We start from the raw sequence: 16,626 nt of genomic DNA on the forward strand, positions 1-16,626 counted from the left end.
CAATTTGGGTTTCCAAACTCGCCAAAAGAATGTGGTGATCGATGGTATCAAAAGCAGCACTAAGTTCTAGGAGCACGAGGACAGACGCAGAGCCTCGGTCTGACGTCATTAAAAGGTAATTTACCACCTTCACAAGTGCAGTCTCAGTGCTATGATGGGGTCTAAAACCAGACTGAAGCGTTTCGTATACATTGTTTGTCTTCAGGAAGGCAGTGAGTTGCTGCGCAACAGCTTTTTCTAAAATTTTTGAGAGGAATGGAAGATTCGATATAGGCCGATAGTTTTTTACATTCTCCGGATCAAGGTTTGGCTTTTTCAAGAGGCATTATTACTGCCACTTTTAGTGAGTTTGGTACACATCCGGTGGATTGTGAGCCGTTTATTATGTTCAACATAGGAGGGCCAAGCACAGAAAGCAGCTCTTTCAGTAGTTTAGTTGGAATAGGGTCCAGTATGCAGCTTGAAGGTTTAGAGGCCATGATTATTTTCATCATTGTGTCAAGAGATATAGTACTAAAACACTTTAGTGTCTCCCTTGATCCTAGGTCCTGGCAGGGTTGTGCAGACTCAGGACAACGGAGCTTTGGAGGAATACGTGGATTTAAAGAGGAGTCCGTAATTTGCTTTCTAATGATCATGATCTTTTCCTCAAAGAAGTTCATGAATTCATTACTGCTGAAGTGAGAGCCATCCTCTCTTGGGGAATGCTGCTTTTTAGTTAACTTTGCGACAGTATTAAAAAGAAATTTCGGATTGTTCTTTTTTTCCTCAATTAAGTTGGAAAAATAGGATGATCGAGCAGCAGTGAGGGCTCTTCGATACTGCACGGTACTGTCTTTCCAAGCTAGTTGGAAGACTTCCAGTTTGGTGTGGCGCCATTTCCGTTCCAATTTTCTGGAAGCTTGTTTCAGAGCTCGTCTGTTTTCTGTATACCAGGGAGCTAGTTTCTTATGGCAAATGTTTTTAGGGGTGCAACTGCATCTAGGGTATTGCGCAAGGTTAAATTGAGTTCCTCGGTTAGGTGGTTAACTGATTTTTGTCCTCTGACGTCCTTGGGTAGGCAGAGGGAGTCTGGAAGGGCATCAAGGAATCTTTGGGTTGTCTGAGAATTTATAGCACGACTTTTAATGCTTCTTGGTTGGGGTCGGAGCAGATTATTTGTTGCGATTGCAAACGTAATAAAATGGTGGTCCGATAGTCCGGGATTATGAGGAAAAACATTAAGATCCACAACATTTATTCCATGGGACAAAACTAGGTCCAGAGTATGACTGTGGCAGTGAGTAGGTCCAGAGACATGTTGGACAAAACCCACTGAGTCGATGATGGCTCCAAAAGACTTTTGGAGTGGGTCTGTGGACTTTTCCATGTGAATATTAAAGTCACCAAAAATTAAAATATTATCTGCGATGACTACAAGGTCCGATAGGAATTCAGGGAACTCAGTGAGGAACTCTGCACATGGCCCAGGAGGCCTGTAAACAGGTGCTATAAAAAGTGATTGAGTAGCTGCATAGATTTCATGACTAGAAGTTCAAAAGATGAAAACGTCGTTGTTGTTTTTTTTGTTGGTAAATTTAAATTTGCTATCGTAAATGTTAGCAACACCTCCGCCTTTGCCGGATGCGCGGGGGATATGGTCACTAGTGTAACCAGGGGGTGAGGCCTCATTTAACACAGTAAATTCATCAGGCTTAAGCCATGTTTCAGTCAGGCCAATCACATCAATATTATGATCAGTGATTTGTTCATTGACTATAACTGCCTTGGAAGTGAGGGATCTAACATTAAGTAACCCAATTTTGAGATGTGAGGTATCACAATATCTTTCAATAATGGCAGGAATGGAGGAGGTCTTTATACTAGTGAGATTGCTAAGGCGAACACCGCCATCTTTAATTTTGCCCAACCTAGATCGAGGCAGACACGGTCTCAATGGGGATAGCTGAGCTGACTACACTGACTGTGCTAGTGGCAGACTCCAGTAAGCTGGCTGGCTGGCCTGCACCCTATTTCATTGTGGAGCTAGAGGAGTTAGAGCCCTGTCTATGTTCATAGATAAGATGAGAGCACCCCTCCAGCTAGGATGGAGTCCGTCACTCCTCAACAGGCCAGGCTTGGTCCTGTTTGTGGGTGAGTCCAAGAAAGAGGGCCAATTATCTACAAATTCTATCTTTTGGGAGGGGCAGAAAACAATAGGTAAGTAAAGAAATAAAACAACAGTAAAAAGACAGGCTAAATACAGTAGCGAGGCTATAAAAGTAGCGAATATACGAAACTGGATATAAAAACTGGATATCGAAACTGAATATCGAAACTGAATATCGAAACTGAATATCGAAACTGAATATCGAAACTGGATATAAAAACAGTGTATAAAAACAGGATGTAAAACTGGATATTAAACTAGATATAAAAACAGGATATCGAAACTGAATACGAAACTGGATATAAAAACAGGATATAAACTGGATATAAAACAGGATATAAACTGGATATAAAACAGGATATAAAAACAGTGTATAAAAACAGGATGTAAAACTGGATATTAAACTAGATATAAAAACAGGATATAAAAACAGGGTATAAAAACAGGATTTAAAAACTGAAAATAAAACTGGATATAAAACAGTGTATAAAAACTGGATATAAATATTGGATATAAAACAGTTTATAAAAACAAGCTATAAAAACAGGATATAAAACCGGATGTAAAATATTATATAAAACAGTGTTTAAAAACAGGATATAAAACTGGATATTGAAACTGGATATAAAAACTGGATATAAAACTGGATATCGAAACTGAATATCGAAACGGGATATAAAAACAGCCTATTCAACTGGATATAAAACTGGATATAAAAAGAGGATATAAAAATGGAAGAAAATGCTTAAAATTCAATTTTACTGCATTTTCCCCATTTGGAAAACTATGTGGGGGTATATTTCTACTATCCTACTGTCTATAGGCCTATTTATTATTTGTAGGCGGTTGCAGTTTACTGGCATGACTGTGGTCTCTGGAACAGGTGTCTGTCTTGGACTATCATTGGTCTCTGGTTGGCATGATCCTGGCATGATGCTGGCTGACATGGGTTGGTAGCCAGACTCCCAATCTGTCCAATGAAACCTCCCCAGGATGGCTGGAGCGTGTAAGAGGACCCATGGGGAAGACACCATTTAAAACACCTGATGGCAAGGAAGGAAGCCAACAGCTCCAGGTTTCACTGTTGTGAAGTGATCATAATTATAACTAGAGAGACTGGAGATATTTTGACAAATCAAAACAACTCTATAACTCTATAAAACCGTACTTTATCATAACTCGTCAGTCTCTCTTCTCTCCTACTCTCAAGAGTGAACATATGTATTTATTTATTTAATCTTTATTTAACCAGGAAGGTCTCATTGAGATTTGAAATCTATTTTTCAAGAGTGTCCTTGCCAAGATACGCAGCACCAAGTCATTACACAATTACTGACATGAAAAACTACAGGTAATCTAGTAAATCAACATAGAATTCACAGGAGTATAACAAAATCATAAAATAGCAAATTAAAAACATTAACAGGTCAGGGAATCAGCCTCAAAATCCTTCATCAATGATTTAAAAACACCAATCGGGACAAGTTCTTCCAGTTTAAAAGTATCTTGTAAGGCGTTGTAAACAGCCTACCAGATGATATAAAGTGCTCATTGAAACAATTCAGCATTTCAGTTGTGTCATATACAGCAACAGAGTCCTTCAATACACATGACGATAATTCATTAACATTACTGTTACCAGACATAGACTTAATAGCCTTCCACAACTTTCTAGGGTCATTCAGGTTATCAGTGGTAACAGACATAAAATATTCAGACTTGGCCTTCCTGAGAAGAACACTTGTTTCGTAACTGCCTAAAAACAAGCCAATCAGCATCAGAACATGATTTCTTTGCTTTAGCCCAGGCTAGATTACCGTCGTGAATAATACAAGACAGCTCAGAAGAAAACCATGGATTGTCCCTCCCTTTAACCCTGAACCTGTGGAATGGGGCATCCCTCCCTTTAACCTCTATGGGCTAGGTGGGACGCTTGCGTCCCACCTACTCAACAGCCAGCTGAATCCTGTGGCGCGTTATTCAAATCCTTAGATATGCTATTACTTCAATTTTTCAAAAATATGACTATTTTACACCATTTTAAAGATAAGACTCTCGTTAATCTAACCACACTGTCCGATTTCAAAAAGGCTTTACAACGAAAGCAAAACATTAGATTATGTCAGCAGACTACCCAGCCAGAAATAATCAGACACCCATTTTTCAAGCTAGCATATAATATCACATAAACCCAAACCACAGCTAAATGTAGCACTAACCTTTGATGATCTTCATCAGATGACAACCCTAGGACATTATGTTATACAATACATGCATGTTTTGTTCAATCAAGTTCATATTTATATCAAAAACCAGCTTTTTACATTAGCATGTGACTAGCATGTGACTAGCATTCCCACCGAACACTGCCGGTGAATTTACTAAATTACTCACGATAAACGTTCACAAAAAGCATAACAATTATTTTAAGAATTATAGATACAGAACTCCTCTATGCACTCGATATGTCCGATTTTAAAATAGCTTTTCGGTGAAAGCACATTTTGCAATATTCTCAGTAGATAGCCCAGCATCACAGGGCTAGCTATTTAGACACCCAGCAGGTTTAGCACTCATCAAAGTCAGATTTACCTGTCTCGATATCGTTCAACGTTTTCCCGGGCTCTGAGACCCTATGGAAGACGTAGGAAGTGTCACGTTATTGCACAGATCCTGAGTCTTCAATAAAAAGAGCCAAGATGAAACACTACTTCTCAGACAGGCCACTTCCTGCTTGAAATCTTCTCAGGTTTTGGCCTGCCATAGGAGTTCTGTTATACTCACAGTCACCATTCAAACAGTTTTAGAAACTTTAGGGTGTTTTCTATCCAAAGCCAATAATTATATGCATATTCTAGTTACTGGGCAGGTGTAGTAACCAGATTAAATCGGGTACGTTTTTTATCCAGCCATGCAAATACTGCCCCCTACCCCCAACAGGTTAACCCTGAACCTGTGGAATGGGGCATCCCTCCCTTTAACCCTGAACCTGCGGAATGGGGCATCCCTCCCTTTAACTCTGAACCTGCAGAATGGGGCATCCCTCCCTTTAACTCTGAAGCTGTGGAATGGGGCATCCCTCCCTTTAACTCTGAAGCTGTGGAATGGGGCATCCCTCCCTTTAACTCTGAACCTGCGGAATGGGGCATCCCTCCCTTTAACTCTGAACCTGCGGAATGGGGCATCCCTCCCTTTAACTCTGAACCTGCGGAATGGGGCATCCCTCCCTTTAACCCTGAACCTGCGGAATGGGGCATCCCTCCCTTTAACTCTGAACCTGCGGAATGGGGCATCCCTCCCTTTAACTCTGAACCTGCGGAATGGGGCATCCCTCCCTTTAACCCTGAACCTGCGGAATGGGGCATGTTTGTTTACTATTTGGAAAAAAACATAATGAAAGAATTTCCAGGCAGTTTCCACATCAGGAATAAGCTCAATCTTGTTCCAGTCAAAATAAAACAAATTGTGAAAGAAAGCCTGCTCATTAAAACTCTTCAAATTTCTCTTATGAATAAAGCGTAGGTTTGTCTTAAGAACCTTAGTATTTCTAACAGCAACAACTGCACAATGGTCATTTAAATCATTACAAAAAACACCAACCACAGAATATTTATGTGGAACATTTGTCAATATCAGGGTAGATTTATCTGGGCATTTGATATTTGGGCGAGTGGGTGAGTTAATCAACTAGGTAAGATTCATAGGATTATAAAACATGTTTAAATCATCAGACAGCGGCTTTAACAAACACCAGTTGAGATGTTGACCAATCAAGATCATTTCACAGTAAAGAAGTTTAGACATCAGGTTCATCAGAGAAGAAAATGTATCACCGAGAGCAGAGGGAGGGTCTAGAACAGCCAATCACAGATACAGAGAGCAGAGGGGGGTCTATAACAGCCAATCACAGATACAGAGAGCAGAGGGGGGTCTATAACAGCCAATCACAGATACAGAGAGCAGAGGGGGGTCTATAACAGCCAATCACAGATACAGAGAGCAGAGGGGGGGTCTATAACAGCCAATCACAGATACAGAGAGCAGAGGGAGGGTCTATAACAGCCAATCACAGATACAGAGAGCAGAGGGGGGTCTATAACAGCCAATCACAGATACAGAGAGCAGAGGGGGGTCTATAACAGCCAATCACAGATACAGAGAGCAGAGGGGGGTCTATAACAGCCAATCACAGATGCAGAGGGGGGGTCTATAACAGCCAATCACAGATGCAGAGGGGGGTCTATAACAGCCAATCATAGATGCAGAGGGGGGATCTATAACAGCCAATCTTAGATGCAGAGGGGGGTCTGTAACAGCCAATCACAGTTATAGAGAGACCATTTGAAATCTGAATATTCAAAGCAAGAAATTCCAACTGTTTCCAAATAGTTTCAGACTTTGCCACACTTACAAGGAATTTAGTCTTTACATATATAGCCACACCCCCACCTTTCTTAACTCGATCAGTGCGATAAACATTGTAACCATTTATACAAGTATCCTTATCAAGAACAGACTTGCTGAGCCAGGATTCAGAACACACCATTACAGCAGCATCAGTTGATTTAGCCCAAATCCTAACCCCGTCCATTTTAGACAACATTTAAATGAAAAATACCAAAACCAGATGTAGATTTAAAATCAGTGGGGGTTTGGAGGCGTTGCATATCAGGGCCAGGGTTAGGTTGGATGTTTCCTGATGTCAACAACAGCAGAATAACCAGGCTCCTCTGTTTAATAACCTTGCAAGGCTTCTCTTTTTTAAGAGACCAACTGCAAGTGAATTCTACGAGTGAGTTTTCAGACAATACAAAACAGTCATTTAAAACCATTAGACTTTGGTAGTGACACAAGTTCATACTGTTCACATCATGCCACAAATGCATCGGCACTTGGACGAGTGGACGGAGTGAAAAATAGCAAGTTCCCTCATACAAAATGTCTAATGGACGGGAGAGCACATTGTCTAATGGACGGGAGAGCACATTGTGTCTAATGGACGGGAGAGCACATTGTCAGATGGACGGGAGAGCACATTGTCAGATGGACGGGAGAGCACATTGTGTCTAATGGATGGGAGAGCACATTGTCTAATGGACGGGAGAGCACATTGTCAGATGGACGGGAGAGCACATTGTCAGATGGACGGGAGAGCACATTGTCTAATGGACGGGAGAGCACATTGTGTCTAATGGATGGGAGAGCACATTGTCTAATGGATGGGAGAGCACATTGTCTAATGGACGGGAGAGCACATTGTCTAATGGACGTGAGAGCACATTGTCAGATGGACGGGAGAGCACATTGTCAGATGGACGGGAGAGCACATTGTCTAATGGACGGGAGAGCACATTGTCTAATGGATGGGAGAGCACATTGTCTAATGGATGGGAGAGCACATTGTCAGATGGACGGGAGAGCACATTGTCAGATGGACGGGAGAGCACATTGTGTCTAATGGACGGGAGAGCACATTGTCTAATGGATGGGAGAGCACATTGTCTAATGGATGGGAGAGCACATTGTCTGATGGATGGGAGAGCACATTGTCTGATGGATGGGAGAGCACATTGTCAGATGGACGGGAGAGCACATTGTCAGATGGACGGGAGAGCACATTGTCTAATGGATGGGAGAGCACATTGTCTGATGGACGGGAGAGCACATTGTCAGATGGACGGGAGAGCACATTGTCAGATTTTCTCACCCAGCAACAATGTTCGTTTTCTCCAGAGTTCAGTAAAGTCAGTGCATAAAGAATTATCACGAAAATGGTCATTTTCTCTGAGAGATGTAGGAAATAGAGGCCAAGGAAAGGTAAGGGGAGAGAGGGACTGTGTGTATGTACGAGTCTGTATTTGTGTGTGTGTGTGTGTATAGACAGAGTGTGTGACATCATTCTGTTGTGAATTTCTTACCCCATGCCAGTGTTTGCTGAACCATGCTAGGCCCCAGCATGGAAGATGGCATTGAAGGAGTAAGCAACATGGGTAATGTAACAGTGTGTGTGTTGGCAGGGTTAGAGTAGCTGGACTAGAGGCCCTGGTGAATACAACCTGTTTCCATTTAAACCCTGCATTGCTGCAGTCTGCCTGTGACATTTTGCTTGTATGGGGAGTGGGCAGTCTTCTCTCTCTCTCTCTCTCTCTCTCTCTCTCTCTTTCATAAGTGCGCACACACACACACACACACAAATGCACACACACTCACCTCTCATGTCAACTCTCTTCGCTCTGCTATGCTATGTGTGACTAAGAGGTTGCATGGGAGGCTGGTAACTCTATATTCCACATGTTCTATAACATCCAGTTGAGTGCTGATCTGCCAGAAAACACTGTTGATGTACAACAGCACTCAGGTCAAGTCACATGGTGGATAGAATAGGACCTATTCAACAAGTTAGAGCTGCATATTAGACATTGCATCTGTGTCTCTCTATACTCCCTGCTATGACACTACGACAAGCAAAGACTGTGGGATGGCAATCAATTTCTATGTCAATTATCAGTTTATATCAATGTTCCACTGCTCCAGTCACTGCTCCCCTGTTGAGAGAAGGAGGAAGGAGCCGGAAGAGTGAATGGAGGAATGCTGTGGTGCACGCCTGGATAGTGAATGAAGGATTTGCTGTGGTGCACGCCTGGAGAGTGAATGAAGGAATGCTGTGGTGCACGCCTGGAGAGTGAATGAAGGAATGCTGTGGTGCACGCCTGGAGAGTGAATGAAGGAATGCTGTGGTGCATGCCTGGAGAGTGAATGAAGGAATGCTGTGGTGCACGCCTGGAGAGTGAATGGAGGAATGCTGTGGTGCACGCCTGGAGAGTGAATGGAGGAATGCTGTGGTGCACGCCTGGAGAGTGAATGGAGGAATGCTGAGGTGCACGCCTGGAGAGTGAATGAAGGAATGCTGTGGTGCACGCCTGGATAGTGAATTAAGGAATGCTGTGGTGCACGCCTGGAGAGTGAATTAAGGAATGCTGTGGTGCACGCCTGGATAGTGAATGAAGGATTTACTGTGGTGCACGCCTGGAGAGTGAATGAAGGAATGCACGCCTGGAGAGTGAATGGATGCATCTCAAATGGAACCCTATTCCCTACATAGTGCACTACTACTGACTAGAGCCCTATGGGCCGTTGCTATTGACTGTAACCATGACTGGGGAGGTTGAGGACCATGTTTGTTGACTGGGGAGGTTGAGGACCATGGTTATTGACTGGGGAGGTTGAGGACCATGGTTGTTGACTGGGGAGGTTGAGGACCATGGTTATTGACTGGGGAGGTTGAGGACCATGTTTGTTGACTGGGGAGGTTGAGGACCATGGTTATTGACTGGGGAGGTTGAGGACCATGGTTGTTGACTGGGGAGGTTGAGGACCATGGTTATTGACTGGGGAGGTTTATTTATTTCACCTTTATTTTACAAGGCAAGTCAGTTAAGAACAAATTCTTATTTTCAATGACGGCCTAGGAACAGTGGGTTAACTGCGTTGTTCAGGGGCAGAATGACAGATTTTTACCTTGTCAGCTCGGGGATTCGATCGTGCAACCTTTCGGTTGTTAGTCCAACGCTCTAACCACTAGGCTACCTGTTTTACTCACATTGGCCATGGAGAAGGAGAGGGGGGGTGCAGTCCTTGTTAGTGGGCCATGACAGTGGCACTGTATTAACCAAGAACCCGATGGTCACTCTGATAGAGTTCCTCTGTGGAGATGGGAGAACCTTCCAAAAGGACAACCATCTCTGCAGCACTCCACCAATCAGGCCTTTATGGTAAAGTAGCCAGACGGAAGCCGCTCCTTAGTAAAAGGCACATGACAGCCCGCTTGGAGTTTGCCAAAAGGCATCTTAAGACTCTCAGATCATGAGAAACAAAATTATCTGGTCTGATGAAACCAAGATTGAACTCTTTGGCCTGAATGCCAAGCGTCACATCTGGAGGAACCTGGCACCATCCCTACGGTGAAGCACGGTGGTGGCAGAATCATGCTGTGGGGATGTTTTTCAGCGGCAGGTACTGGGAGACTAGTCAAAGGCAAAGATGAACGGAGCAGCCAAGACAGCCAAGACAACGCAGGAGTGGCTTTGGGACAAGTCTCTGAATGTCCTTGAGTGGCCTAGCCAGAGCTCGGACTTGAACCAAATCTATTATCTCTGGAGAGACCTGAAAATAGCTGTGCAGCAACGCTCCCCTTCCAACCTGACAGAGCTTGAGAGGATCTGCGGAGAAGAATGGGAGAAACGCCCCAAATACAGGTGTGCCAAGCTTGTAGCATCATACCCAAGAAGACACAAGGCTGTAATTGCTGCCAAAGGTGCTTCAACAAAGTACTGAGTAAAGGGTCTGAATACTTATTAAAATGTGATATATATATATTTTTTATTTTTGTCAACATTTCTAAAAATCTGTTTTTGCTTTGTCATTATGGGGTATTGTGTGTAGATTGCTGAGGATTTTTATTTACTTAATCCATTTTAGAATAATGTGGAAAAAGTCAAGGGGTCTGAATTCTTTCCGAAGGCACTGTATATACCCAAATCATTCTCCGTAGACAACTACTGACACACTCCACCATCTTGTCTCTCTCTGTAGGGCTCAATCTGGAGACCACTGTGTGTACTTAACAACAAGAGCCCATCAAGTCTCTGTCTATCTCTGTGTATCCTCCATAATCCTGAGACAGTGTCTGTGTCCCAAATGGCACCCTAATCCCTGTTTAGTGCATGACTGTTGACTACGGCACTATATGCAGCCCATAGGCCTGGCTCTGGTCAAAAGTCGTGCACTAAACAGGGAACAGCTAGCCACAGTGTTGGAGGGGGGGGAGTATGGGCCTCAACACATTATGTGAAGAGTTTGGAGTCTTCACTACACTTATGTAATCAAGTCTATCTACTTAGAAACAGAAGATGGAAGATATATAGACAGCCCGTTATCAGCCTGAAAACATCATCCTGGTACGTTTTTGAACAAAAGGTAAAATGTCACATTAGTTTATGTTTTTCTCAATACATTGGGTTCCAAGGAACAATATTTGCAGAGACTAGCTTTTCAGACAGACTCATGGTTGTCTACAGAGTGGGTGATGATGTAGTAGTAGAATTCCAGATAGACTGTAACTAACACTATGATGTCTCTCTCTCTTGGTACAGGACAGCTTACCTTTAGCCTGGGGAGACACTTAACTTATAACTGCAGTCTTGAAGTTGGTATTCAAATCACAAATTCTTTCTGATGAGAAATCGTTTTTCTCACTCTCTCTCTGCCCCCTCTCTCTCTGCCCCCTCTCTCTGCCCCCTCTCTCCATTTCTCTCTCCCTCCCTCTCTTCTCCCTCTTCTTTCGATCAGCCTATATGCCACAGGTGATGTTCTGAACTGTAACTGCTCTCTCGTTCTAACTATCATCCCTCTCTCCTCTCCTCCACAGATAAGCCGATGGCCCGAGGCCCTCCCGGAGGAGTCTTGGGGGTGCTGGGTGGGGTCGTAGCCGCTGGTCTCCTCATCGCCATGGCCGTCACTGTCTTCATGGTCTGCCGGCGACAGCAGAAGACCCGCACCAACGCTGACAATGACCTGTGAGTTCCCAAGGGCAGGTGGGGCAAGTGGGTGGAGCGAGTGGGTGGGGCGAGTGCGTGGGCGGGTGGGTGGCCGGGTGAGTGAGTGGGTGGCTTGGTTGGTGAGTGGGTGACTTGGTGAGTGGGTGGGTGAGTGAATGGGTGGGGTGGGTGAGTGAGTGAGTGAGTGAGTGAGTGAGTGAGTGAGTGAGTGAGTGGGTGGGTGGGTGGGTGGGGGGTGTGATGAGTGAGTGAGTGAGTGAGTGAGTGAGTGAGTGAGTGAGTGAGTGAGTGAGTGAGTGAGTGAGTGAGTGAGTGAGTGAGTGAGTGAGTGAGTGAGTGAGTGAGTGGGTGGGTGGGTGGGTGGATGGGTGAGTGAGTGAGTGAGTGGGTGGGTAAGTGAGTGGTTGGGTGGGTGGGTGAGTGATGAGTGGTTGGGTGGGTGGGTGAGTGAGTGATGAGTGGGTGAGTGGGTGGGTGAGTGGGTTGGTGAGTGAGTGAGTGGGTTGGTGAGGGAGTGAGTGGGTTGTTGAGTGAGTGGGTGGGTTGTTGAGTGGGTTGGTGAGATTCCACTTCGCCAGATAATTACATGACCCATCAAGTTAGCTAGATGTGTCTGGGGGTGATTACAGCCATCTATAGTATTACACCAACATGTCTAGATAATAGACCCATCCACTTAGCTAGATGTGATTACAGCCATCTATAGTATTACACCAACATGTCTAGATAATAGACCCATCCACTTAGCTAGATGGGGGGTGATTACAGCCATCTATAGTATTACACCAACATGTCTAGATAATAGACCCATCCACTTAGCTAGATGTGATTACAGCCATCTATAGTATTACATCAACATGTCTAGATAATAGACCCATCCACTTAGCTAGATGTGATTACAGCCATCTATAGTATTACACCAACATGTCTAGATAATAGACCCATCCACTTAGCTAGATGGGGGGTGATTACAGCCATCTATAGTATTACACCAACATGTCTAGACAATATACCCATCCACTTAGCTAGATGGGGGGTGATTACAGCCATCTATAGTATTACACCAACATGTCTAGATAATAGACCCATCCACTTAGCTAGATGGGGGGTGATTACAGCCATCTATAGTATTACACCAACATGTCTAGATAATAGACCCATCCACTTAGCTAGATGTGATTACAGCCATCTATAGTATTACACCAACATGTCTAGATAATAGACCCATCCACTTAGCTAGATGGGGGTGATTACAGCCATCTATAGTATTACACCAACATGTCTAGATAATAGACCCATCCACTTAGCTAGATGTGATTACAGCCATCTATAGTATTACACCAACATGTCTAGAGAATAGACCCATCCACTTAGCTAGATGGGGGGTGATTACAGCCATCTATAGTATTACACCAACATGTCTAGATAATAGACCCATCCACTTAGCTAGATGGGGGGTGATTACAGCCATCTATAGTATTACATCAACATGTCTAGATAATAGACCCATCCACTTAGCTAGATGTGATTACAGCCATCTATAGTATTACATCAACATGTCTAGATAATAGACCCATCCACTTAGCTAGATGTGATTACAGCCATCTATAGTATTACACCAACATGTCTAGATAATAGACCCATCCACTTAGCTAGATGTGATTACAGCCATCTATAGTATTACACCAACATGTCTAGATAATAGACCCATCCACTTAGCTAGATGTGATTACAGCCATCTATAGTATTACATCAACATGTCTAGATAATAGTGACCCATCCACTTAGCTAGATGTGGCTGGGGGTGATTACAGCATTTCCTTCACATGACCCATCAATTTAGACCAGTGTGTCGGGTAAAAGTAATCTAATAATTATTAAAATCTATAATATATTTTTATCTGGACACTTTCTGTTGTTGATATTGTTCGTATGCAAGTAACCATTTCACGGTATCGTTTACAGCTTTTGTATCCTGTGCATATGACAAATAAACATAATTTTATTTTATATAATTTGTGTTTACCAGAGACGGTAATGTGAAGAACAACATGACCTGAACCAAAGTCAGATTAGGATCCAGGCGAAGGATAAAGTGTATTTTTACCTGGAGTTTTTCCTTATTGTAGGCACCTACTTTCACTACTTTTAGTCCTGAAATTTTTGGTTGTTTACTACACTACACTACTCACTCTGTTTAGCACATGGCCTCTCATGTGAATCCTTAAAGAGATGGGGGATAAGGCTTAAGAGGGTGTGAACAATGCTGAATGGGTGTAGACAAAGAAGAGCTCTCCAGTAGGTTTACCAAAACATTCAAGGGCAATTTTCTCAAAAGTGGGGTTACAAGTTTATCAACTTTCAAAGCACAATTACTTTCCCATTGTTCCTCAGCTGCAGTGAATGATGTACCATTTTCTAGCTCTGAGTTTCTACTTTTATCCAATGTAAAAAACCTAATTTCAAAATGTTCTAAATAAGACCGAATCAAGGCGGTCATTCACATTTTGAAGTCTTAGCAGGACAGGAAAATGGTCAATTTCAGATACCTATCAAGAAAACATCCCTGGTGCCTCTGATCTGGGGGACTCTCTAAACAGAGAACATCCCTGGTCATCCCTACTGCCTCTGATCTGGGGGACTCTCTAAGCAGAGAACATCCCTGGTCATCCCTACTGCCTCTGATCTGGGGGACTCTCTAAACAGAGAACATCCCTGGTCATCCCTACTGTCTCTGATCTGGAGGACTCACTAAACAGAGAACATCCCTGGTCATCCCTACTGCCTCTGATCTGGAGGACTCACTAAACAGAGAACATCCCTGGTCATCCCTACTGCCTCTGATCTGGGGGACTCTCTAAGCAGAGAACATCCCTGGTCATCCCTACTGCCTCTGATCTGGGGGACTCTCTAAGCAGAGAACATCCCTGGTCATCCCTACTGCCTCTGATCTGGAGGACTCACTAAACAGAGAACATCCCTGGTCGTCCCTACTCCCTCTGATCTGGAGGACTCACTAAACAGAGAACATCCCTGGTCATCCCTACTCCCTCTGATCTGGAGGACTCACTAAACAGAGAACATCCCTGGTCATCCCTACTCCCTCTGATCTGGAGGACTCACTAAACAGAGAACATCCCTGGTCGTCCCTACTCCCTCTGATCTGGAGGACTCACTAAACAGAGAACATCCCTGGTCATCCCTACTGCCTCTGATCTGGGGGACTCTCTAAACAGAGAACATCCCTGGTCATCCCTACTGCCTCTGATCTGGCGGACTCACTAAACAGAGAACATCCCTGGTCATCCCTACTGCCTCTGATCTGGCGGACTCACTAAACAGAGAACATCCCTGGTCATCCCTACTGCCTCTGATCTGGGGGACTCTCTACACACAAATGCTTAGTTTGTAATGATGTCTGAGTGTTGGAGTGTACCCCTGGCTATCCATCAATAAAAAAATAGATCTATTTTTTTTTTGTTTGTTTAATATAAGTAATTTGAAATTATTTATACTTTTACTTTAGATACTTAACTATATTTAAAACCATATACTTTTAGACTGTTACTCAAGTAGTATTTTACTGGGTGACTTTCACTTTTACTTGAGTCATTTTATATTAAGGTATCTTTACTATTACTCAAGTATGAGGCATATATCTGGGGAAGGGTGTAAAATTATTTTTAGAGTATTGAACTTTTCCAAGAGTAAAGTGATCTCCATCATTGGGAAACGGAAAGAATATGGAACTACCCAGACTCTGCCTAGAGCTAGCCGTCCCACCAAACTGAGCCACCAGGCAAGAGGACCTTGGTCAGGGAGGTGACCAAGAATCCAATGGCCACTCTGATAGAACTACAGAGTTCCTTGGCTGAGATGGGAGAACCTGCCAGGAAGACAACAGACTCCTCAGCATCACCAATCTGGGCTTTATGGGAGAGTGGCCAGACAGAAGCCACACCTGAGAAAATGGCACATGACAGCACACTTGGAGATTGCAAAAAGGCACATGAAAGACTCTGACAGCATAAGGCAAAATATTATGTGGTCTGATGAGACAGAAATGTAACTATTTGGCCTGAATGCAAAGCGCAATGTCTGGAGAACATCAGGCACAGCTCATCACCCGTCTCACTACTGTGAAGCATGGTGGTTGCAACAGATGCTTTCCAGAGGCAGGGACTGGGAGACTGGTAAGGATAGAGGGAACAATGAATGGAGCCAAATACAGGCAAATCCTTGATGAGAACTTGCTTCAGAGTGCAGATTTACATTCCAACAGGACAATGACCCCAAGCATACAATAAAAGCAAAGCTGGAATGTCTTCAGAACAAGAATGTGAAAGTCCTTGAGTAGCCCAGTCAAAGCCCAGTCTTGAATCCCATTGAAAATCTGTGGAAAGACTTGAAGATTGCAGTTCACCGCCACTCCCCATCTGACTTAACAGAGCTTGAGCAAATATTGCAAGGATGAAAATCCTCAAATTCAGATGTGCAAAGCTGATACAGACATACCAAAGACGACTCAAAGCTGTAATTCCCTCCAAAGGTGCTTCTACAAAGTATTGACCCAGGGGTGTGAATACTTATGTAAATTACATATTTCTGTATTTTATTTTCGATAAATGTGCAAACATTAAAAAAAAGGTTTTGTCTGTCATTATGGGCTATTGTGCGTAAACGGGTGATTTACATTTTTTTTTTATCCATTTTGAATTCAGGTTGTAACACACCACAATTTGGAATAAGTCCAGGAGTATGAATACTTTCTGAAGGCCCTGTAGAATGGAAGGGGGAGGAGGAGGAAAGAGGGAGTGGTATCATATCTGTGATGCCTTTTTCTATGTATATTGTGATGCTATCTTCCCTATTGAATTCAATTTATTCACTTTTTAATATTTTTTATTTCACCTTTATTTA

At 43.3% G+C, this 16,626-nt stretch overlaps 1 protein-coding gene across 2 annotated transcripts in view; it reads left to right on the forward strand.

The window, feature by feature from the left end:
* Positions 1–16,626, forward strand: part of LOC106581602 (nectin-1) — a 344,741-nt gene that overhangs the window by 219,151 nt on the left and 108,964 nt on the right. For both annotated transcript variants that reach the window (XM_045704179.1, XM_045704181.1), the window contains exon 6: positions 11,577–11,724. In XM_045704179.1, coding sequence (XP_045560135.1) covers positions 11,577–11,724 — 148 coding nt within the window. The remainder of the gene's footprint in view (positions 1–11,576; positions 11,725–16,626) is intronic.

Source organism: Salmo salar, chromosome ssa20 (assembly GCF_905237065.1).
Source record: "Salmo salar chromosome ssa20, Ssal_v3.1, whole genome shotgun sequence".
In the NCBI taxonomy this organism is placed as follows: Eukaryota; Metazoa; Chordata; class Actinopteri; order Salmoniformes; family Salmonidae; genus Salmo; species Salmo salar.